Source organism: Crotalus tigris, unplaced genomic scaffold (genome assembly GCF_016545835.1).
Source record: "Crotalus tigris isolate CLP2741 ecotype Arizona unplaced genomic scaffold, ASM1654583v1 scf7180000017685.4511686, whole genome shotgun sequence".
NCBI lineage: Eukaryota > Metazoa > Chordata > Lepidosauria > Squamata > Viperidae > Crotalus > Crotalus tigris.
In genome coordinates, this window is record NW_024096565.1 from 3,734,136 (window position 1) to 3,753,191 (window position 19,056).

The following is a 19,056-nucleotide window of genomic DNA, read 5'->3' on the forward strand; positions in this document are numbered from 1 at the left end:
GAATATAAGTTGTGAAACTTCTCAAAGTAGAGATGATTAAAATAAAAGAAACCAAAAACAAAAGAGAGAGATGCTTTGAATTATAATGGCTAGAAGACAACTGAAAAATAAGGTAATGAGGTTCAGCTGAATGTATTTTACAACAGGGTTCCCCAACCCCAGGACTGCAGCCCACTTCCGGGCCATGGCCTTTTTGGAACCAGGCCTCACGAGCAGTGGACTAGCATGCATGTAATGCGCACACAGCTCAACTTGCCTGAGCAGCAGTGTGCATGGAGCTCAACTTGCGCAATCAAGCTGTGTATGTGCATATGAATGCTGACCTGCCACTTGCACAAGTCAAACTGCACACATGAGCATGTACCAAGCCACCACTCGTGCTGTCTGGTTTCCCTCTTCCCCCCAGCCAGGCCATCAAGCAACAAAGGCCGCTATTCTACAATACAAAAAAGTATCAACCATATTAACAAAAAGACCAACATAAGTCTCTGGAAAATATTCTATTACAGTTTTGTGTTACAAAATAAACTTCTGTAAAGTTTTCTTCTAAAAAATAGGAAGTATATTATAACAACAAAAAAGAGTAAAATTAACTCTGGCAGTAAAAAGAATTTAACCTGGGTTTTATCCCAGCTGCCACTGAAGGTTTTATATATGGGGGGAGGAGGGGTAGTTATTTTGTGCTGGGTTAGCCATCCAGAGTTCCTTTGGTGAGATGGGCAACCATACCAATTGAGTTAATAACAAATAAACCTGTGGAATTCATTACAAATGTCTGGTGATAGCGAATAATTTGGATGGTTTTAAAAAGAATCAAGATATATTCATGAACATCAGATATATCAAGGATTTTCACTATTGAAGGTGCAATATTACTCCTGGCCTAAGGTAATATGCTTCCAAATACTAACTGTAGAGGGGAAATAGTGAGAAGTATATCTCTATCTCTTGTCTGAGACCATTCTACAATAATCTAATTTGGCTACTGTGGGAAACAACTTGTTGGACTACAATGGGCCTTGGCTTGATATAACAGAGTTCTTTTTCTTTGTAGCACAGTAGTCCTCTCATCCAACCTAATTATAAAAAAAAAATCACAATCTTTTCCTTCTTTTCTGTTTCAAATTAGCTACAGCTTGTTGTGATAACCAAACCTTGTCCAGTTAATTAATTTTGAAACTTCCAATTCCACACATAGTTAAGGAACAGAATATGCCAATGTTAATGAGAAATTGAGGTTTATATCCAGCAAAACATTAAACTACAGTCATTAACAAAAACAAGACAGATTTTAATACTTTTAAGATATATTAGAAGCCATGAGGTTTGTGAGAGTCCACAAGTATTAGTAGTTCATTCTACTATGGTTTAAGTATCTTCAAGTTAAACATCTAAGCCAGGATGCCACAACTCCAGATTATTAATCAGAATAAGAATTAGTTTTTTGCACCTTTCAGTTAAGAATGGAAAGCTCTGACTAGTGCTCTTACAAAGTAGCAAGGTTCAATTACTACTACAAAACAAACCAGGTTATGAAAACAATCATGATTCAAGATTGTGACTTTTCAGAACCTTGTAATCATAATGTACCAATGTAGATAAATAGCAATTAAAAGTTTATTAAAAATGTTCGGGTTTAATTGTGTCTTGATCAAAGACATAAAGCAGTGATGGCAAACCTTTTAGAGACCGAGTGCCCCAAAACTGTCCCCGCCCCCGCTCCACCCCCATCCCGCCTGCCCGCAGGGCCACTCACCACCTCCAGGGCCCGCTGCAGATCGCCCAGCACAGCAGTGCCATGGTGGTCACACCCTCTGCCCGCACTGCACAGCATCAACTGTGCATGATGGGGCGTGAGGGCAGAGTCTTGTCTATGCTGCCTGGCTGCCATATCCTTGGCTGCACTGCTCTGTGCAGGCCACGCTCGGGGGTGACTCTCCTCCAGGGGGGCTGCTGGTGAGGAGGGGTCGCGGGGGAGGCAAGACTGGGGCAACGGCACGTGTACCCACAGAGAGGGCTCCGAGTGCCGCCTCTGGCACCCGTGCAATAGGTTCGCCACCACTGACATAAAGAAAAGGGGATAGTAATGGCTTGTTTATACCTTGACTTAAAAAGTGTAAAACACAGTTAACTCAGATATCACTAAAAACTGAAAGCTAAAAAGTATGACAAAAGGATTTATGTTCACAGAACGCTGTAATGAATTGCCTAGTTTTCTCATAATTCACATTTTAAAAGTTTATAGAACAAAGACATAAGATTTTTGTATTCCAAAATAAAACTATTTTTTAAATAATGACATCCCTGAGACAATTTTATATCATAACATATGTATTCTACTGAAATGGTATCCTGTTACACACAGAATGAAACAAAAGTACATTTCAAAAGGTAACCATCATCAAATAACTTTCAGTGGATTACTATAGCAAAGATTTTACCAAAAGAAGGAATCTCTTTAGCTTTCTTATGAGGAAATTACACTAGTCAATATATATACATTTTTAAAAATAGCATGTGTATTTCGATGGATAAAAAATTAACTCACTTTTGAAATCATGGGATCATAATAAATACTGATTTCACTTCCTTGCTGTATGCCACTGTCAACACGAACCTAGAACAAATTCAGATAAATTAGTTTTATAATAAAGAGGAGGTTAAGGTTAGTTAGTAGTAGTAGGAGGAGGAGGAGGAGGAGGAGGAGGAGTAAGTATGGTCATTATTCTTTTCTTTGAAAGTTGCATTTATTACAATGGGCCATAAGACAAAGTTTTCCACAAATCTTATCTCTGTATTTTGATATTTAAGTCTTAAATCCTCCACTTGGGAATTCACCATTGCCGTAAAACATGTTTGTAATTATTGATTTTACCAGCATCTTTCACAAAAAGAATCTGTGTTCTGTGATTATATCATGTATTTGTTACTACACCCAGTATTTTACTACTCCAGAAGAATACTCAGACATACCAAAAAGAAACCTTAGAGCTGATAAGCTAGCCTCTTTTAATTCTCGGTTTTTAACTTTCACAAATGCAGCCATTTCCTTTTCTTTTTCACTCTCGTCTAAAACTTGGATTTCTCTCAAGTATGCAATTTTAGTGATGTTCAGAGAATTTTTTGCAAAGTTACAGTTTTAAACAGGTTTTTTTAAAGTCTCAGACTGGGTGGGAAAGATAAATGCATGGACGTATGAAGGCATGTGTGCATGAACACACACACATACAAGCCTCTGGTAACTACTGAATTATTTGAAGAATCTGCTAACTGTTAATTAACCAACAAAACTTAGTGTTATTAATTCATATAATTTTAATTTATTTACTTTTTATCAGGCTGCACGTTAAAAATAAACATTAACTATTAAATAACTAATTCTAGAATAAGTCCTTGATAGATTAGTTTTTGAAATTTGTAAAGCATGTTAACTGCAACACATACGCTTTTCTTTAAAAAAAAAAAAGCAAGAACATTTAATAGACTGATAATTTTGGGAAGAAAACTAAACCTCAATGGATGAAAGAGATATAACACAAAAATATTGCATTTGGATTTGGAGGGCTGAGGGAAACGAGCTTAGAAACTCCCTTCAATCTTCACCTGGGGAAAAGAATTTTTTGTAATAAAACAGCAGTTCATCTGTCTGCAACAAGGCAGAAAGAGGTCAACCCAACGGCTGTTAGGCTTTTAGATTTTAATTTAGGCAATTATCAAGGGACCAGATGTAGAACCTCTTGTCTACAATATCCACATGAGGTCACACTGATGACTTTATTATCCAAATGACATGTCCTAATAGGCTTTACTCTATGAAAACTGCATCACACTTTTTCATGATTAAAAAAAAGATGAATTGTGCCTTATAATTACACATTTACTAATGCAGGCTTCTTAATTCTAACAGCAACTGTCAAGCACCTTCTTTAGAAAACAAACAAGATGCCTTAGAAATGCCCAGTCATCAGAACAATGGTTTTAGCTATCCTCATTCCACAGGAGAAGAGAAAATGTACAAGCACAACTACTGAGGTTTGAAGGAAACTAACTTTCAAAATTCTGCATCACTTTCACCACAGAATATATATTTAAAAATTAGAATTTTAAGAACAAAACAAAGGGAAGGGAACAAAATAACTTTCTGATATAAATCTGAATATAAATCTCTCTTCAAAAAATTCTAAGCTAAAGAATTAAAAAGGAAGCCAGAGTAACCCAAAAAGAAGGGAATATATTTATTCACGAAACAAGATTTATTATGCAACAATGTGGCAGCAATCATTTAAATAAGTTATGCCTTTGATGTTCCAAACATGCACTATTACTTGCAAGCTAACGTAGCAGGGCTGTGGCGATTAAGAAATTGCAAATATTAAACTGCAAGGTAAATGAAAACTTTTAAAAGTTTTAAGTGAAAAAAAATGTTCATGATATCTGAATGTCTATGGAGATTCTTATTCATCCAGGTCATGGAAGCTTCTTGGATGAGAAATAAAACATTTTTGAAGAAAAAAAAAAAACAAGAAAGTCCAATTGCCTTTTGGAAAAAGCACCTTTAATGCCATTCAGTACATTACATTCTATTTAAGATTCCATACTGATCATATAAAATACTGTAACTTATTTATTGTAACAGATAGTAAAACGGTGCTGTTACACAGGTAAAAGAAGAATTTTATTTACTAAATGGTTCTATTTTTTCCAGAAACCCTTGTTAACTTTACGTTCTTCTTCTTAAGGGCTTCCTATGCTAATCTTTTTTTAAAAATAGGAAGTTGCTGATCTTATTAATGTTTCCTGAGACTAGTGATTATTTTGCTTAGCTGCAGAATATATGGAAATAAACTGACAGAGAATCAAAATTTAAAACAATTTAAAAGAAAATATATAGTCAATTTTCAATCTGATGGTATATAGTCTTGAGCAAACATGCTACATTTAATCCTAATTTCAGTAAAATAGTAAAACTCAGTGCCAGTAATTTTGTTATATTCTACATATGTTTTTATTCCTGTGATTGCCTTTAGTTAGTACATTTGTTTTTTGCAAAATACAATATTATTTATGCAAGTACACCAAAATATGTTATATAAATCAATACTAGGTTATTTAAAATGAAGTTTAACAGTAACAGCAGCTAGTTATTAACTTCAGGATTTTCAAGTCTCTGTCCATAGCATGAGAAAAACATAATTTTGTAGTTAATTCTGTTTAGGATCAAGCAAATTCTGAGACACTTTAAAGGCAAATATCATGTATAAACACATACCAGATATGGAAAAAGATAGGATTATAAGTAAACTGTTAAAAAGTGAATATTTTTGAATTTCAGTGGTCTTGACTACCAATCATTTTTGTTGTATTTATACGGCTTTTAGGGTTCTTAATATATTAACATCTTAAGTTGTGAAGGCAGAGAAAGCCTGTTTATTTTATTAGAATAATAAAAAATAATGTTTCCTATCAACATAAAGGTCAGCACTACTGTTTAGAATGAAAAATCTAGTCACCTTCTTTTTCTGAAGGCCAAGTATGAATCTATGCAATCGAATTGCCACAGGATCACAACACTGAGGTTAAGAATAAGTTCTCCATTTCATGCACAAGCATTAACCCCAAGAGCTCCTCAACCTGACCAATATCTACATGTGCGCATTTCAATTCTCAAAATGATCATGATAGCTGGAGAATTTGGAGAGCTGAATGACCATTAGCCTTGATGATATTCTGACTGTCTCGGAAGGCTTTCAACTTAGAGCCTACTAGGCTTTCTTGTGCATTTAGTTGCCCACTTTGAGAAGAGTTTGCTGGGCGACTAAATAGGCCAGAGATCTAATCCAGCAGAACACCACTTATGTTCTTAAATGAGCATAGCTGATAATTTCCTATAATGAGGAACACTGCTTTAAGTGTTTGCTGCCAGAGGTCTTAAAAATGATTCATATAAACAAGGATATATTTTGCTACTTTGTTTGTGGCAAGGCTGAGCCCATATGTAACTCTATTAAGCTTACATTAAATAAAAAAATCATTCCATAACCATTGCAAGCCTGGAGTCCTAATCACCAAATGCAACTGTACGTCTGTACTATTTTTATTTATTGTTTATTTATATCCTGCCATTGTTATTTTTATAAATGACTCAAAGTAGCAAACATACCTAATATCCCTTCCTCTCCTATCTTCTCCACAACAACCCGGTGAGTAGGTTGGGCTGAGACAAGTTGACTGGCTTCTAGCCTAATGCTTTAATCACTAGACCTCTCTGACTATACCTTTCTCTTTCGGCAAATAATTCTATTTTGGTCAATTTTGGAAATAAAAGAAATGATTAATCTTTATAAGGGAAATACTAAGAAATGTTTACTGTACTAATACCATAAATGTATAGGGTACATACCACTGGCAGAATATTCTCTTAATTTATAAGCCCTGCTGCTTATAAAAAGAAAAACAAAATAAACCAACACAATTTGCAAAAAAAAAAAAAAAAGTGCTATTTTAACACAGTGGTGAGAGCACACCAAAAGGGAAAGGCCCAGGCACTTTATATGAAATCCTCAAAAATCATTACTCTTAGGCGTCCAACATAATTAAAATTTCTTCCCTCGGTATCATGATGGAGCATGTGAATCTATCAGGCATCTCCCACCCTTCATTTTCAATTCACCTCTCCCCTAAGCACAGCTCCCAACCCACCATGTCTACCTGACAAGTGACAGCCCAATCTGATTAAATGCTTGCAAAGGAGGGGACTTGCAGGCCTCCATGACAGGCCAAAAGTGATCACCATGGAGATACATAATTACAGCTGTCAACGCATCTACTGTCCTGCTGGCATCAATTTGATTGCTCCCAGCAATAATGATAGACAAAGCTTAGCATGCACTCTCTTGCACCCAATCACTTTATCTATTTTGTGATCCATTTAGCTGACATGCAACATTCGCACAAGCAAATAACAGCAGTAAGCAGAACATTTAAGGTATTTTAATTGTTTTTTTCTTTCTCTGGATGCCTCATAAGTGTAAATGTTATTACATAAAACTCCTGCTGCAGCATTAATTGAAGAAAGATTTGGTGGGACAAAGACCATAGGAGGTAGAGTTTGTCCATTATCACTTGTACTTTCAACAGGTCTCATGTCCAGAATATTGCAAATTGCAAAAACTTGCAAGGGCAAAATATTTGACATCCTGTTAGCTATTACACCATAGTGAAAAACCTCAACCCACCCCCAGAGTAATTACTGGAAATTCTTTCTTAATTCATTTGGTTTTTATTAAATATTAAGACACATTTTGTAACATGTGTTTGTCTGTGCGTGTTTAAATCTGCCATTTAATATCATATAGAATTTAGCAAACCTTTACATATTATACTTCTGCTTTTAAACACAGCTTGAATTCTTAAAGTCCCCCCACAAAAAGTCAAACTTCTATAGGAAGCATACAGGCAAAAACAATTTTAGAAATCAAATAAATCCTAGATTCAGTTTCACCAAATTTAAATTTCAGGAATATAACATTTCCCCATTTTCCCCATGTAATTAATAATGGTAAATAATCGTATTTACAGTAGTATCCCCTTTGTCATTTCACAAAGCCAACACCATTTTATGCTTCTGCACCTAATATTTTGGCTACCCTGAAGAACAGAAATGCACTTGCCTTTTGTGTAACAACCAATTAAACAAGAATTCCTAAAAGAACTTTCTACAGTATAATAAAGCACTTTTCATTATGTATAGAAAATTGCCTTTCATCTTTGAAAAAGCTTCAAATCTAAAGAAAGGGGAGCATAACATTATAAAAGCCAGAATTATGTCATGGCTAGTCCAACACTTTAAAGAATGACTATGTAGAGTTTATTTAGATGTACGTCCCAATATATATGGCTTTTGGTGGTTTGTTTGTTTATGTTTGTTTGGGTACACTACAATTCATTTCTAATTACCACTAATTAATATAATTAATTATCTTCCTCATTGGTTTATAGAAATAGTTTAGGACAACTAGCCTTAAGGAGCCCTGAAGTCTTCCAAATCTACAAAATAATATGAAATCTATGGTTTCTTCATGCTTTGAAAATAAGAAATAATAAAACATCAGAATTACTTACATTTGGGACCTGCAGGGGCTCTTCGTACTGAGACAATCTACCAATAGAGGGCAGACCAAAAGATTTGTAAGGGTCCTGAAATGAAATTCAAAACACAGAGTGGTATTAACTTTGTAAGACAAAGCACAGAAGCAAGGTTAAGCCACTGGGAAACTAAGCATTTCCTCCACTTTAAATATGGACAAACTATATTTTGTTTTCAAAATGACTTATTTTAGTAGGGTTATGAAACTGCTTCTTCCATTCAAGTCATGGAAGATTTGTTAAAGCTAAAAACTCCCTGCTGTGCCTTTATTAAAGCAAGGACAATCTTTCTAAAAGAAAGCACAATAGCAGGGGCGCATATTCACCACATATTCACACACACACACACACACACACACACAGAGAGAGAGAGAGAGAGAGAGAGAGAGAGAGAGTAATACTCCGCAGACAAGTTTTTCTGGAATTGTACACAACACTCAGGGTTTTCAGGATCATACCCTGTATAAATTAATAACACTATTATATTTAAGGCATGCATCCCAGTTTAAATGCAATTTGTACTGTTTGACCCAAACATATGGATAAAATTTCCACATTACTGTATGTATTATTTATTCAAATTCTCAGACATGTAAATTGTATTTGACATGTAAATTGTATCAGAAGAAAAGAGGAAACAGAAAAAAATAACATGTTTTATCCAATATAAAGAGAACTAAACAAATTATCCTAACATTGACTGTAAAACAGAAATCAACTTTTGACTTCAAATCCCAATGGCACAATACATAAAAGTTAACTTGATCAATTCCAAATAAAAAGGGATGTTTTAAAAATACTATTATTGGTTATAATATTTAGCCATATAGTTTATTATAGGTATATAGTCTATAATATCTATTGGAAATGTACAGCAACGACATTTTCTTTTCAGAACAATTTTTTTAAAAAAGGGCTCAGTACATTGCCTTTGCTTTCATAAATAAGTAATGTTGTATGAAATGTTGAAATACCACTATAATCTTTTTTTCCAATATGTTATGTAGCTGCCTCTGATCTAAATAATTTTATAAAACGAATGAAAAAGAAAAGCCATTCATGCACATAGAATGGAACAAGACAAAAAGAAATCTTAGCTTCTCCCAATACCTAACAAGTTTCTTCTACAGCAATTCTCCTTCCAGCTATTAACAGTTATTTTTTACCTCCGCATACACTCGACATTCAACTGCCCAGCCGTTGATGGGGATATCAGCCTGCTTGTGCCTGAGAGGGTATCCCTTAGCAACACGGATCATTTCTTGGACTAGATCCAAACCGGTAATGCATTCTGTGATGGGATGTTCAACCTGCAAGGTTAAGAACTGTCAGTCAGTCAATCAGTAACAACACAACTAAACTTTCTAATATCTCAACCTAAAAACAAAATTTGGTTGGGGGGTGGATATGTTAATTTACAATACGTAATATGGATGATCTCTTTGTCACACAAGATGTACAGAAATTATATGTCTAATATTTATTGCAGAAAATAGATACACAACAAAATCAAGCAACTGCAGGTAATGGCTAAAATAAGATTGGATAGTTGGACAGATAAGAATACATTTGTTTGGGGGAAATGACTTTTAAAAAGAGAACAACTTTTAATCTAGAAATACAAAAGCATTTTGACTGAATTTCAAAAAGCTGGCTGATAATCAGCCCGTTCTGCTACACTTAACATGGCATGTACAGGAGCAGTCTACAATCTTCCATAGAATCAGACTAGCTAAGTCTTACCCACACGCCTGCTTTCACTAACCTGTCCTGACAAGCAATGAGATTAGCGTAATCTTACATCAATGCAGTGTAGCAGAAATGAGCAGATGGATACTTCAGGGTTGTTGTTTTTTTCCATACAGACTTATCTCTGTAGTGCTTAGCATGCATAATAGCAGAGCTGGACCAGTAGAATCACTGCATGCTCTCAACAAATAGCTGCTAACAACTCAGGATCATGCTGTCATGGGAATACCCTCACTCCCAGTTAAACCAAAAAGGAGAAGTGGTGCAAGAGTTTCTCTGACTAGTAAAACAGATTTATATAATGCATATTTAACTTCGCAAATGTGGCTTGAAATAAGGATAAAATATGTACATTTAAAGAGCAAGTTAGCGTAATAAGTGCTCATCCATAATGTTACTGTGCACCCTAACGGAGGGAGGGAGGGAGGATTGATTTAATCATTTTGTTTTATTGTAAAGTGCTATTGCAGCTGAAATACTTTGTCTTTGAAATACTGTCTTAAGAAACACTATTTCACAAATATTTCTCCATTAAGAGTTGTCATACTTCATGTATTTGTGACACAAAAAAGGTCACTGAACAAATGAAGTATTTGTTTGAAGTACATAATTGAAGGATAACATTTTGTCGGATGTAATATCTCTATAATGGTCTTTGCCAAAAAAAAGGAGTAAAATTAACAGATGGCACTTATAATTAGCTCTCTGTGCATTTAAAATTTTACACCACCATATTTTAAGATAACTTAGCTGTTTCAGTGACATCACTGAAATAAGCACCATTCTAAATATTATACTAAAATGAAGGTTTTATTATATGATTAAGATGCTTCCTTTAGGACTCACTGTCAAATACTTTATACTTTCCAGGTATATCAATCTTATTAAGACTCTTGATGAAATGCCAAGAAAGTTCTTCATCTATACTGAACTTCTACCCCATCAAATATGTAAATTATCAATACATTTGGGGGAACATATTTATTTTCTCAGTGAATCTGATTTTTTTTTATTTTTTATTTTAAGATAACTATACTGAAACTTTTTTCAATATATTTGAAACTTTGAAATCATTCTAACTGAGTTATTTCATTGTATTTTTTTAAACTGAGTTTTCATTCTAATATGAAATATAGTAACCTCACCATAATTAACATAGGGTTTCATTTTTTATGGTCAAGCTAGGTAGAAACTCATTCTGAAAGCAAAATATTTCTGCAGCTTTAATATTTATCAACATTTATACAATTAAACACTGTCTTTAAAAATATTATTGTCTGTTCCATCAATACAGTTTCTTTGTAAAAAAAAGTAGTTATAAAAGGGGGGGAGCAAAGTATAAGCAAAAAACAGTTGGATATTTCAATCATATAATCATTTGATTGAAACAATAGTTAATTGTCTTTTTATACTATGTTTATTTTCATACTAAGAACAGCATACACACAGTCATTGTTATTTTAACAGTGAATTTATTAATTTTTTGCATTTTTATTTTTCTATTTCCAGCAGCCATTTTCCATCAAATTGATAACCATCTTCCAAGAGTTAGGCTCCACCAGATTGTCTCTTTCTCAGCTGTCATGCAACAGCTAATCTACCACGGTACAGTAAGGAGAGAAATAAGAACTAAAGCCCCTCTATTAGGTCAGGGAAAAGATTAGCAATTTTTTCTTCCTCTATTCTTTCTAGCTAGTTTGATTTCTAGCAATCAAGCAATGACTGGTTTAAAACATGCTTACCATCTTTTGTACATTGTACTAAGTTATATGTCTGACATGAGAAAAAAAATTCTGGTTTAAATCTACTGCAAATATTCAGTTTTAACTCTGAACAGAAACACAAAGGAGTAATTGTTCAAATCTGTCTCAAAATATACTTGAATAAACCATAAAAGTGAAATGCTAACTGCAAAGGGACGTGCTGATTGAAGTTAATATAACTTAATATATATCTATCATATTAAAGTATATGCCAACACCAAAAGCAATGCTTTTGCCACTAGAATTTCTTCTTTAACTACATTCATGTTAGAAAAGTATTTTTCCTTTTTGCAATTCTCTTTGTAGCTTTTTTCAGTAGAAAGGACATTTCCTTATACTTTTGTCAGAATCTTTCCTCCTCTAAGGGAAATCCTGTCCTTTGTAATATTTGGGTGGAAGGGTGTAACTGTATTACACACTAAATAATCAACCCACTCTTCTCCAAGTGTTGTGTGACGTACCCATTTCAAATCAAAATTACCTCAGAGCCCATCCAGTTTCAGTAATTTTTAAGTATATAAACATGTAACATTGTCCCTAAGAGAATCAGAGATACATAATTATCTTACAAAGAAAAAGACCACAATTTAAAGAAAACATTCGCCAAAGAGAGAGAAATTTGCCAAAACAGACTTTTTCTTGGAAGTTTATCTGCCAAAAACGCTTCAGCTAAAGATATATGTCCATCACATTATTCAAGGTGCTGAGATGATCATATTTGTTAAAGCTTACATATCAAGTGTCAGCCCTTTGAGATACACCAGGTCAAGAAACAGGCACCACAAGACATACAAAAAATCTACTTTATTGATCCAGGCCATAACAACAAAATCTTTAAAGCCTGACAATGTTGTTTCTTCCCTCTTTCTTAAATCAAAGAAAATCAAGGGAGAATACTCTTGAGTTCCTTTCTCACATCTTCCCCTTTTCTTGTTGAAGTCTTCCCAATAGTTATTGCTTATTTTCTTCAAGTCCATTTGTATATTTATTTATTTATTTTATTTATTTATTTTCAAATATTTATATGCCGCCCAATCCCAAAGGACTCAGGGCGGCGTACAAAGTTAAAACAATCATAAAACAATAAAATAATACAGTCATACCGCAAGTCCGATCATATCCCGGCCCCCCGGGGACATCAGCCCCAGGCCTGCCGGAACAGGAGAGTTTTAACGGCTTTCTTAAAGGCCGGCAGGGTGGGAGTAGTTCGAACCTCGGGGGGAAGTTGATTCCACCAGGTCGGAGCCACCACAGAAAAGGCCCTTCCCCAAGGGCCCGCCAGCCGACATTGTCTGGCCGACGGGACCTGAAGGAGGTCCAATCTATGGGACCTCACCAGTCTCTGGGAGCTGTGCGGCAGAATGCGGTCCTGTAAGTAACCTGGCCCTATGCCATGAAGGGCTTTGAAGGTGATAACCAACACCTTGAATTGCGTCCGGAGACCCACAGGAAGCTAGTGCAGCGTTCTGAACCAACTGCAGCCTCCGAACGCCCTTCAAGGGTAGCCCCATGTAGAGCGCGTTACAGTAATCCAGTCTTGAGGTGACAAGGACATGAGTGACTGTAGGTAAAGCCTCCCGGTCCAAATAAGGCCGCAACTGGTGCACTAGGCGAACCTGTGCAAAGGTCCCCCTGGCCACAGACGATAGATGATGTTCCAGATTTAGCTGTGAGTCCAGGAGGACACCCAAGTTGCGTGCCTGCACTGAGGGAGGTAAATTTGCCCCGCCCAGGACTAAAGATGGACCATCCAGTTGGCCTTTGGGAGGCAAGACCCAGAGCCACTCGGTCTTGTCAGGGTTGAGTCTAAGCCTGTTCACCCCCATCCAGACCCTCACATCTTCCAGGCACCGGCACATCACGTCGACTGCTTCACTGAAAGGACACGGGGTGGAGATATATAAATGGGTATCATCCGCGTACTGATGATACCTCACCCCATGTCGCCGAATGATCTCACCCAGCGGTTTCATGTAGATGTTAAAAGGAGGGGGGACAGGACCGAGCCCTGAGGCACCCCATGATCGAGGCGCCTAGGGGTCGATCTCTGTCCGCCCGCCAACACCACCTGCGACCTGTCAGAGAGGTAGGAGGAGAACCACCGCAATACGGTGCCGCCCACCCCCACCTCTCCGAGACGACGCAGAAGGATACCATGGTCGATGGTCTCGAAAGCTGCTGAGAGGTCAAGAAGCACCAGGATAGAGGAATAACCCCTATCCCGGGCTCGCCAGAGGTCATCGGTCAGTGCGACCAAAGCAGTCTCAGTGCTGTAGCTGGGCCTGAAACCAGATTGAAAAGGGTCCAGATAATTGGTTTCATCCAAGGATCGCAAGAGTTGAGACGCCACCACCTTCTCTACAACCTTCCCCACAAAGGGGAGGTTGGAGATGGGACGAAAGTTTTTCAAAACAGCTGGGTCCAGGGAAGGCTTCTTGAGGAGGGGCCTCACCACCGCTTCCTTTAAAGCTTGCGGGAAAGACCCCTCCATCAAGGAGGCATTGATTATCGCCTGGAGCCTCCATATCAACAGAATACAAAACTGCTTGTGGCATCTTAAATTTTTTTTTCCACCTATAAAACCCCTGTGCTTACATTTTTCTCTTTACCATCTTTCGGTTTGATAAAAAACAATTTCCTTAGTGACCCATTTCCACACCCAAGCAGGCTAATCATGGGCTCAATTCTCACATTTCTAGCCAGTCTTAGGCAAATGTAGATAATCATTACCTTTATGAATCACTTTTCTAACTGTTAAAAAGTGCTTGAATAGTTTCATTCTTTATATTTGTGTCAATTTTTGTTTTCAATAGGTAATTCTTCTTTAACAGAAAATTGCGAGTATAGTTATTGGTAAAATAGCCAAAATTAAGGATCTTTTAAAACATGTTCAGGGAGGATTTGTAGCTAAAGGGTCAGTATAAAAGTACATTTTTTCATTTATACATTTTCATAGGTAGATCAAGTGAGAATCTGGCATTATGTTACCAATCTCACTGATCAATCAATTCTGAAAATTTGTTTGAACGTGGCTAAATGGCAGAGAGACATGGACCAGATTGGACACTGGAATGGCAACAGCTTCCAATATCAGTTTTTATGTTGCAATGTTGTCATTCTCTTTATCACTGTTTTAGGCATGCCTACCAAAATATTCAATCAGTCTGATGTTCTTATTATTATGTACAGTATCATCTTTTTAATACAGTGTATGCTATATTTAATAATCTAATATTTTCTAAGGGTGACAATATTCTATCAAACCACAAAAGTGCATTTTATTCATTTATTCTAAAACAATTTAAACAATTTAAAAGACATAAAACATCCACAAAATAAATAAGTATAAACAGCAATTGTGATGATTGATTAATAGTAAAGTCAAGTAATGGGGTCCTTCACACATTCCAAGGCCTAGGCCGGGTACGTAGCCTGGTTTTTAAAGCTGTGTGAAAAGCCAACAGATAATCTCTGTTTGTAATCTCTGAGGGGAGAATATTCCATAAAACAGAGGCTACGGCAAAAAAAGCCCTTCTTCTGCTTCCACCACTAGAAAGGCCGGCAGGATCTGCAGCATGCCCAATCCATTGGATCTGATTAAATGGGTAGAAACCTCTATACAGGTAGGAAAAATAATTCATTTTTAAATGGGATATCTTATTTTGCAGGAAATTAATTTTAATTACTTGCATTTAATTAATTTTTTATCCCAATCCTTTCATTTGTTGCGGGTACTTCCTGCTCAATATGTGCATATGTGTATGTGTACAAGTATAATTTAGGCTATTATAGATTATTAATAATGCTCTGAGGGGCTTGAATTGTGAATTTAATAATTCAACAAGGTAAAAACAAATGGTGTTCTGTTCTGTTTTTGTGTTCTGTTTTTAATGGGTCCTTCCTGTGGATTGATCTGGCTCTATTTGATTTACCTACTGATCTTGTTAGATGAGTATTTTAATCTCATGAATTCAATCTTGATATCTTTATCTTGATCGTTTTCTGCAGATAATTGAGGCTAAGATGAGGTGAGGGTTTATTAAGAATTAATGGAATTTAATGAAAGATTCTTTTCCATTGTTCTAGGTCAGGGCTTTTCAACCAGTGGTACAGGTATCACCTGTGGTACATTGGCACCTGGCAGGTGGTACGCGACCATCCTAGAAAAGTGGTAGTGGGGGAGGGGAATGAGCTGAACCGGTGGCAGCTACGCACAAGCCTGAGTGAGAGATGGCTGGAGCTTCAGGGCTGTCAGGGCTCAGTGGAATCGCCAAGATCAGTGCTGCTTTCCAGCTGATTGGCGCTTCTTCAGGCTGTCAGGGCTCAGTGGAAAAGCCAGGATCAGCGCCAGGCTCCACCTGGAGCTCGGTGCTGATCCTGGTGATTCTGCTGAACCCTGAAGAAGCACCAATCAGCTGGAAAGCAGCACTGATCCTGGCACTTCTGCTGAGCCCAGAAGAAGTGCTGATCAGCTGGAATGTTGCAGCATCTCCAGCGTCTTCTGATTTACATTCAGATGCTTGGCAACTGATTCATATTTATGACGGTCACAGAGTCATGTAAAGTGATCAAAACCTGCTGCAACCACACAGCAGATGGAGGGTATAAAAATCAAACACCCTCCACCCCACCCCCACCGCCAATCCTCAACAGAAATGCTCACAACAATGAAAACCTCGGACAGGAGGAAGAGCGCCACCGGGCGGGCGGGCAGGTGTGTTGCTCGGCTGTGGCTTGGGGGGCACTTTTTTCAGTGCCATTGTAACTTTGAACAGTCACTAAGCAAACTGTTATAAGTCAAGGAATACTTGTACTTTATCACTTTTTTCTTTTTTGGGTCATCAAGTTTTTGACACCTTGCTAGGCGACTGGTGGTACTTGGATGTTGCCATATCCTAAAAGTGCTACAATGGGTGAAAAGGTTGGAAAAACCCTGTTCTAGGTGAAGAATATATGAAAAACTGGTATTTTAAGAAATTCTAATTTGAAAACTGTAAGTAATCTGTTTTGTTTAGGGAGAACATAAGGCAAGAGTATTGACATTTAAATGAGCTTATTGTTCACATGTTGCAAGAATAAATGGCAGTGTATAAATCTGCCAAATGGAAACATGTTCAATAGTGCATACATAGTAAGGCTACCAAAAGTCAGTTTCTGGATTGTTATCTGATGCATAGCATTACAGCAATACCCCCCAGTAAAGAAAAAAATGGGACCAGTTAAATGAACTAAATTAAAAAGCAAAAAAGAAACCCAACTTAGGTTTTAGCCATAAGGTGAACTTGCTCCTAAATAAGTATTTTTTTTAAAAAATATAACTTGTTTTAAAAGATGGCCCTTGCACAGGAGATTAAAAAGGAGAGCCATCTATAATACAGCCATTAATAATATAGTTAAGGCAGTATGCTAAAACCCCTAAAAAAAGCCAAACACCAAACTTAGATATTAGTGGGAGAAGGAGAAAACCTCATTCAAAATGACTGTCAGCAAAAACACATCTGCAATGTTATCATTGTAGAGTTAAATATGGGGGGGGGGTGTCATCAAGATTTTAAAATTTGGCTCCTTGTGAAAGAAAACAAAAAGAATGACTAGATATAAGTCTGCTAACTGACATCAAACTTGAAGGCTGGAGAAAAGTGACAAATCAACTGGGAAAACTGGTGATGAGGCCAGTAAGATTGCTACTCACCAACTTCAAACTGAAGCACTAATTAGAGACAATATGCAACCAAGACAGAAGAATTAGAGAAATGTACTTGACAAACATTCTAATTAAAGGTTAGTATATTTCTGATAAAGTTGGAAAGAACAAATCTTTTCAAATTGTCTAAACAACATTTAAATAATCTTTCTTTCCAACTATAGTGGTTTCTCCATCTGGAAAGTCTTTTGGTTTCATTGCTCCTCAGTGATCACAATAAAATAGTGAAAAAGACACTAAGCTCAAAATAGCAAACAAAACAATAAACCCTTGCCATTGCAAAAGAAATACCAGTAAGCATCAGACTGTTAGTCTTTCCAACACTCTTATTTTTCAATACAAGCAAAAATATTATAAAATTCACTAACAATCTACATTAAATCATTGCTTACAGGTATTCCTCATTCTACAACCTTTCACTACAACCATTCTGTTTAGAAAGATTTGGACAGACTTGAACACTGGCACTATCTAACAAAATGAAATTCAATGATGAAAAAAGCAAGGTTCTACATTTAGGCAAGAAAAACCAAATGTACAGGTATAGTATAGGGCAGTGGTTCTCAACCTTTTTAATGCCACGACCCCAACCAGTCATAAGTCGAGGACTACCCAACCAGTCGTAAGTCGAGGACTTTCCCTGCCTGGGAGTGCTGCGCATGCGTGGTGCTGCCCCCTGCACCGGCCAAGGCGTAGCTGGCAAGCGGCAGAGACGGCGCAGGCCAATCACCGGCTGGGCCACCAGCTGGCCCAGCCCAAGGGAGGTAAGGCACCCGCTGGGCCCCACGCGTGCCAGCAACCCTCCCTGCACCCGCCGGCCTCCCACCTCCCATCCCTGGCACTCTTTTACTTACATTTCTAGTAGTTGCTCAGCAGGGAGGGGTGGAAACTTCCAGACAGCTCGCCTTCGCTGCAGACAACTTGCAGCACCGTTTGCAGAATGGGACTTTTGGCGGGCTCAGCAGGGCAGAGATAGCCTGGACAATAACTATTGGCTTTTGAAAGCCAATAGAATTAGACTGTATTCAAGAGAATCTATTCTATTGGCTTTCAAAAGCCAATAGAATAAAAGGGAGTAGCACAGCTAAGGAAAAGGGGGAAAAAAATGGCGGACTACGTTGTTTGGCGACCCCTGTGAAATGGTTGTTCGACCCCAAATGGGGTCCTGACCCACAGGTTGAGAACCACTGGTATAGGGGGTACCTTGCTCAATAGTAATAACTGTGAGAGGGACCTTGGAGTCCTAGTGGACAATCACTTAAATATGAGCCAGCAGTGTGCTGCAGCTGCCAAAAAGGCCAACACAGTGCTAGGCTGCATTAACAGAGGGATAAAATCAAGATCACGTGAAGCGTTAATACCACTTTACAATGCCTTGGTAAGGCCACACTTGGAATACTGCATCCAGTTTTGGTCACCGCGATGTAAAAAAGATGTTGAGACTCTAGAAAGAGTACAGAGAAGAGCAACAAAGATGATTAGGGGACTGGAGGCTAAAGCATATAAGGAACGGTTGCTGGAATTGGGTATGTCTAGTTTAATGAAGAAAAGGACAAGGGGGAGACATGATAGCAGTGTTCCAATATCTCAGGGGCTGCCACAAAGAAGAGGGAGTCAAGCTATTTCCAAAGTGCCTGAAGGCAGGACAAGAAGCAACAGATGGAAACTAATCAAAGAGAGAGGCAACCTAGAGCT

At 37.3% G+C, this 19,056-nt stretch overlaps 1 protein-coding gene across 3 annotated transcripts in view; it reads right to left on the bottom strand.

The window, feature by feature from the left end:
* The window catches only part of PCCA (propionyl-CoA carboxylase subunit alpha), a 243,730-nt gene that overhangs the window by 128,355 nt on the left and 96,319 nt on the right, over window positions 1-19,056 (bottom strand). For all 3 annotated transcript variants that reach the window (XR_005556076.1, XM_039337756.1, XM_039337758.1), the window contains exons 13-15: window positions 9,312-9,455; window positions 8,122-8,196; window positions 2,549-2,617 (exon numbers count right to left, since the gene is read on the bottom strand). Coding sequence is in view for 2 of the 3 variants with exons in the window: in XM_039337756.1 (XP_039193690.1) it covers window positions 2,549-2,617; window positions 8,122-8,196; window positions 9,312-9,455 (288 nt within the window). In the remaining variant the exon portion in view is untranslated. The remainder of the gene's footprint in view (window positions 1-2,548; window positions 2,618-8,121; window positions 8,197-9,311; window positions 9,456-19,056) is intronic.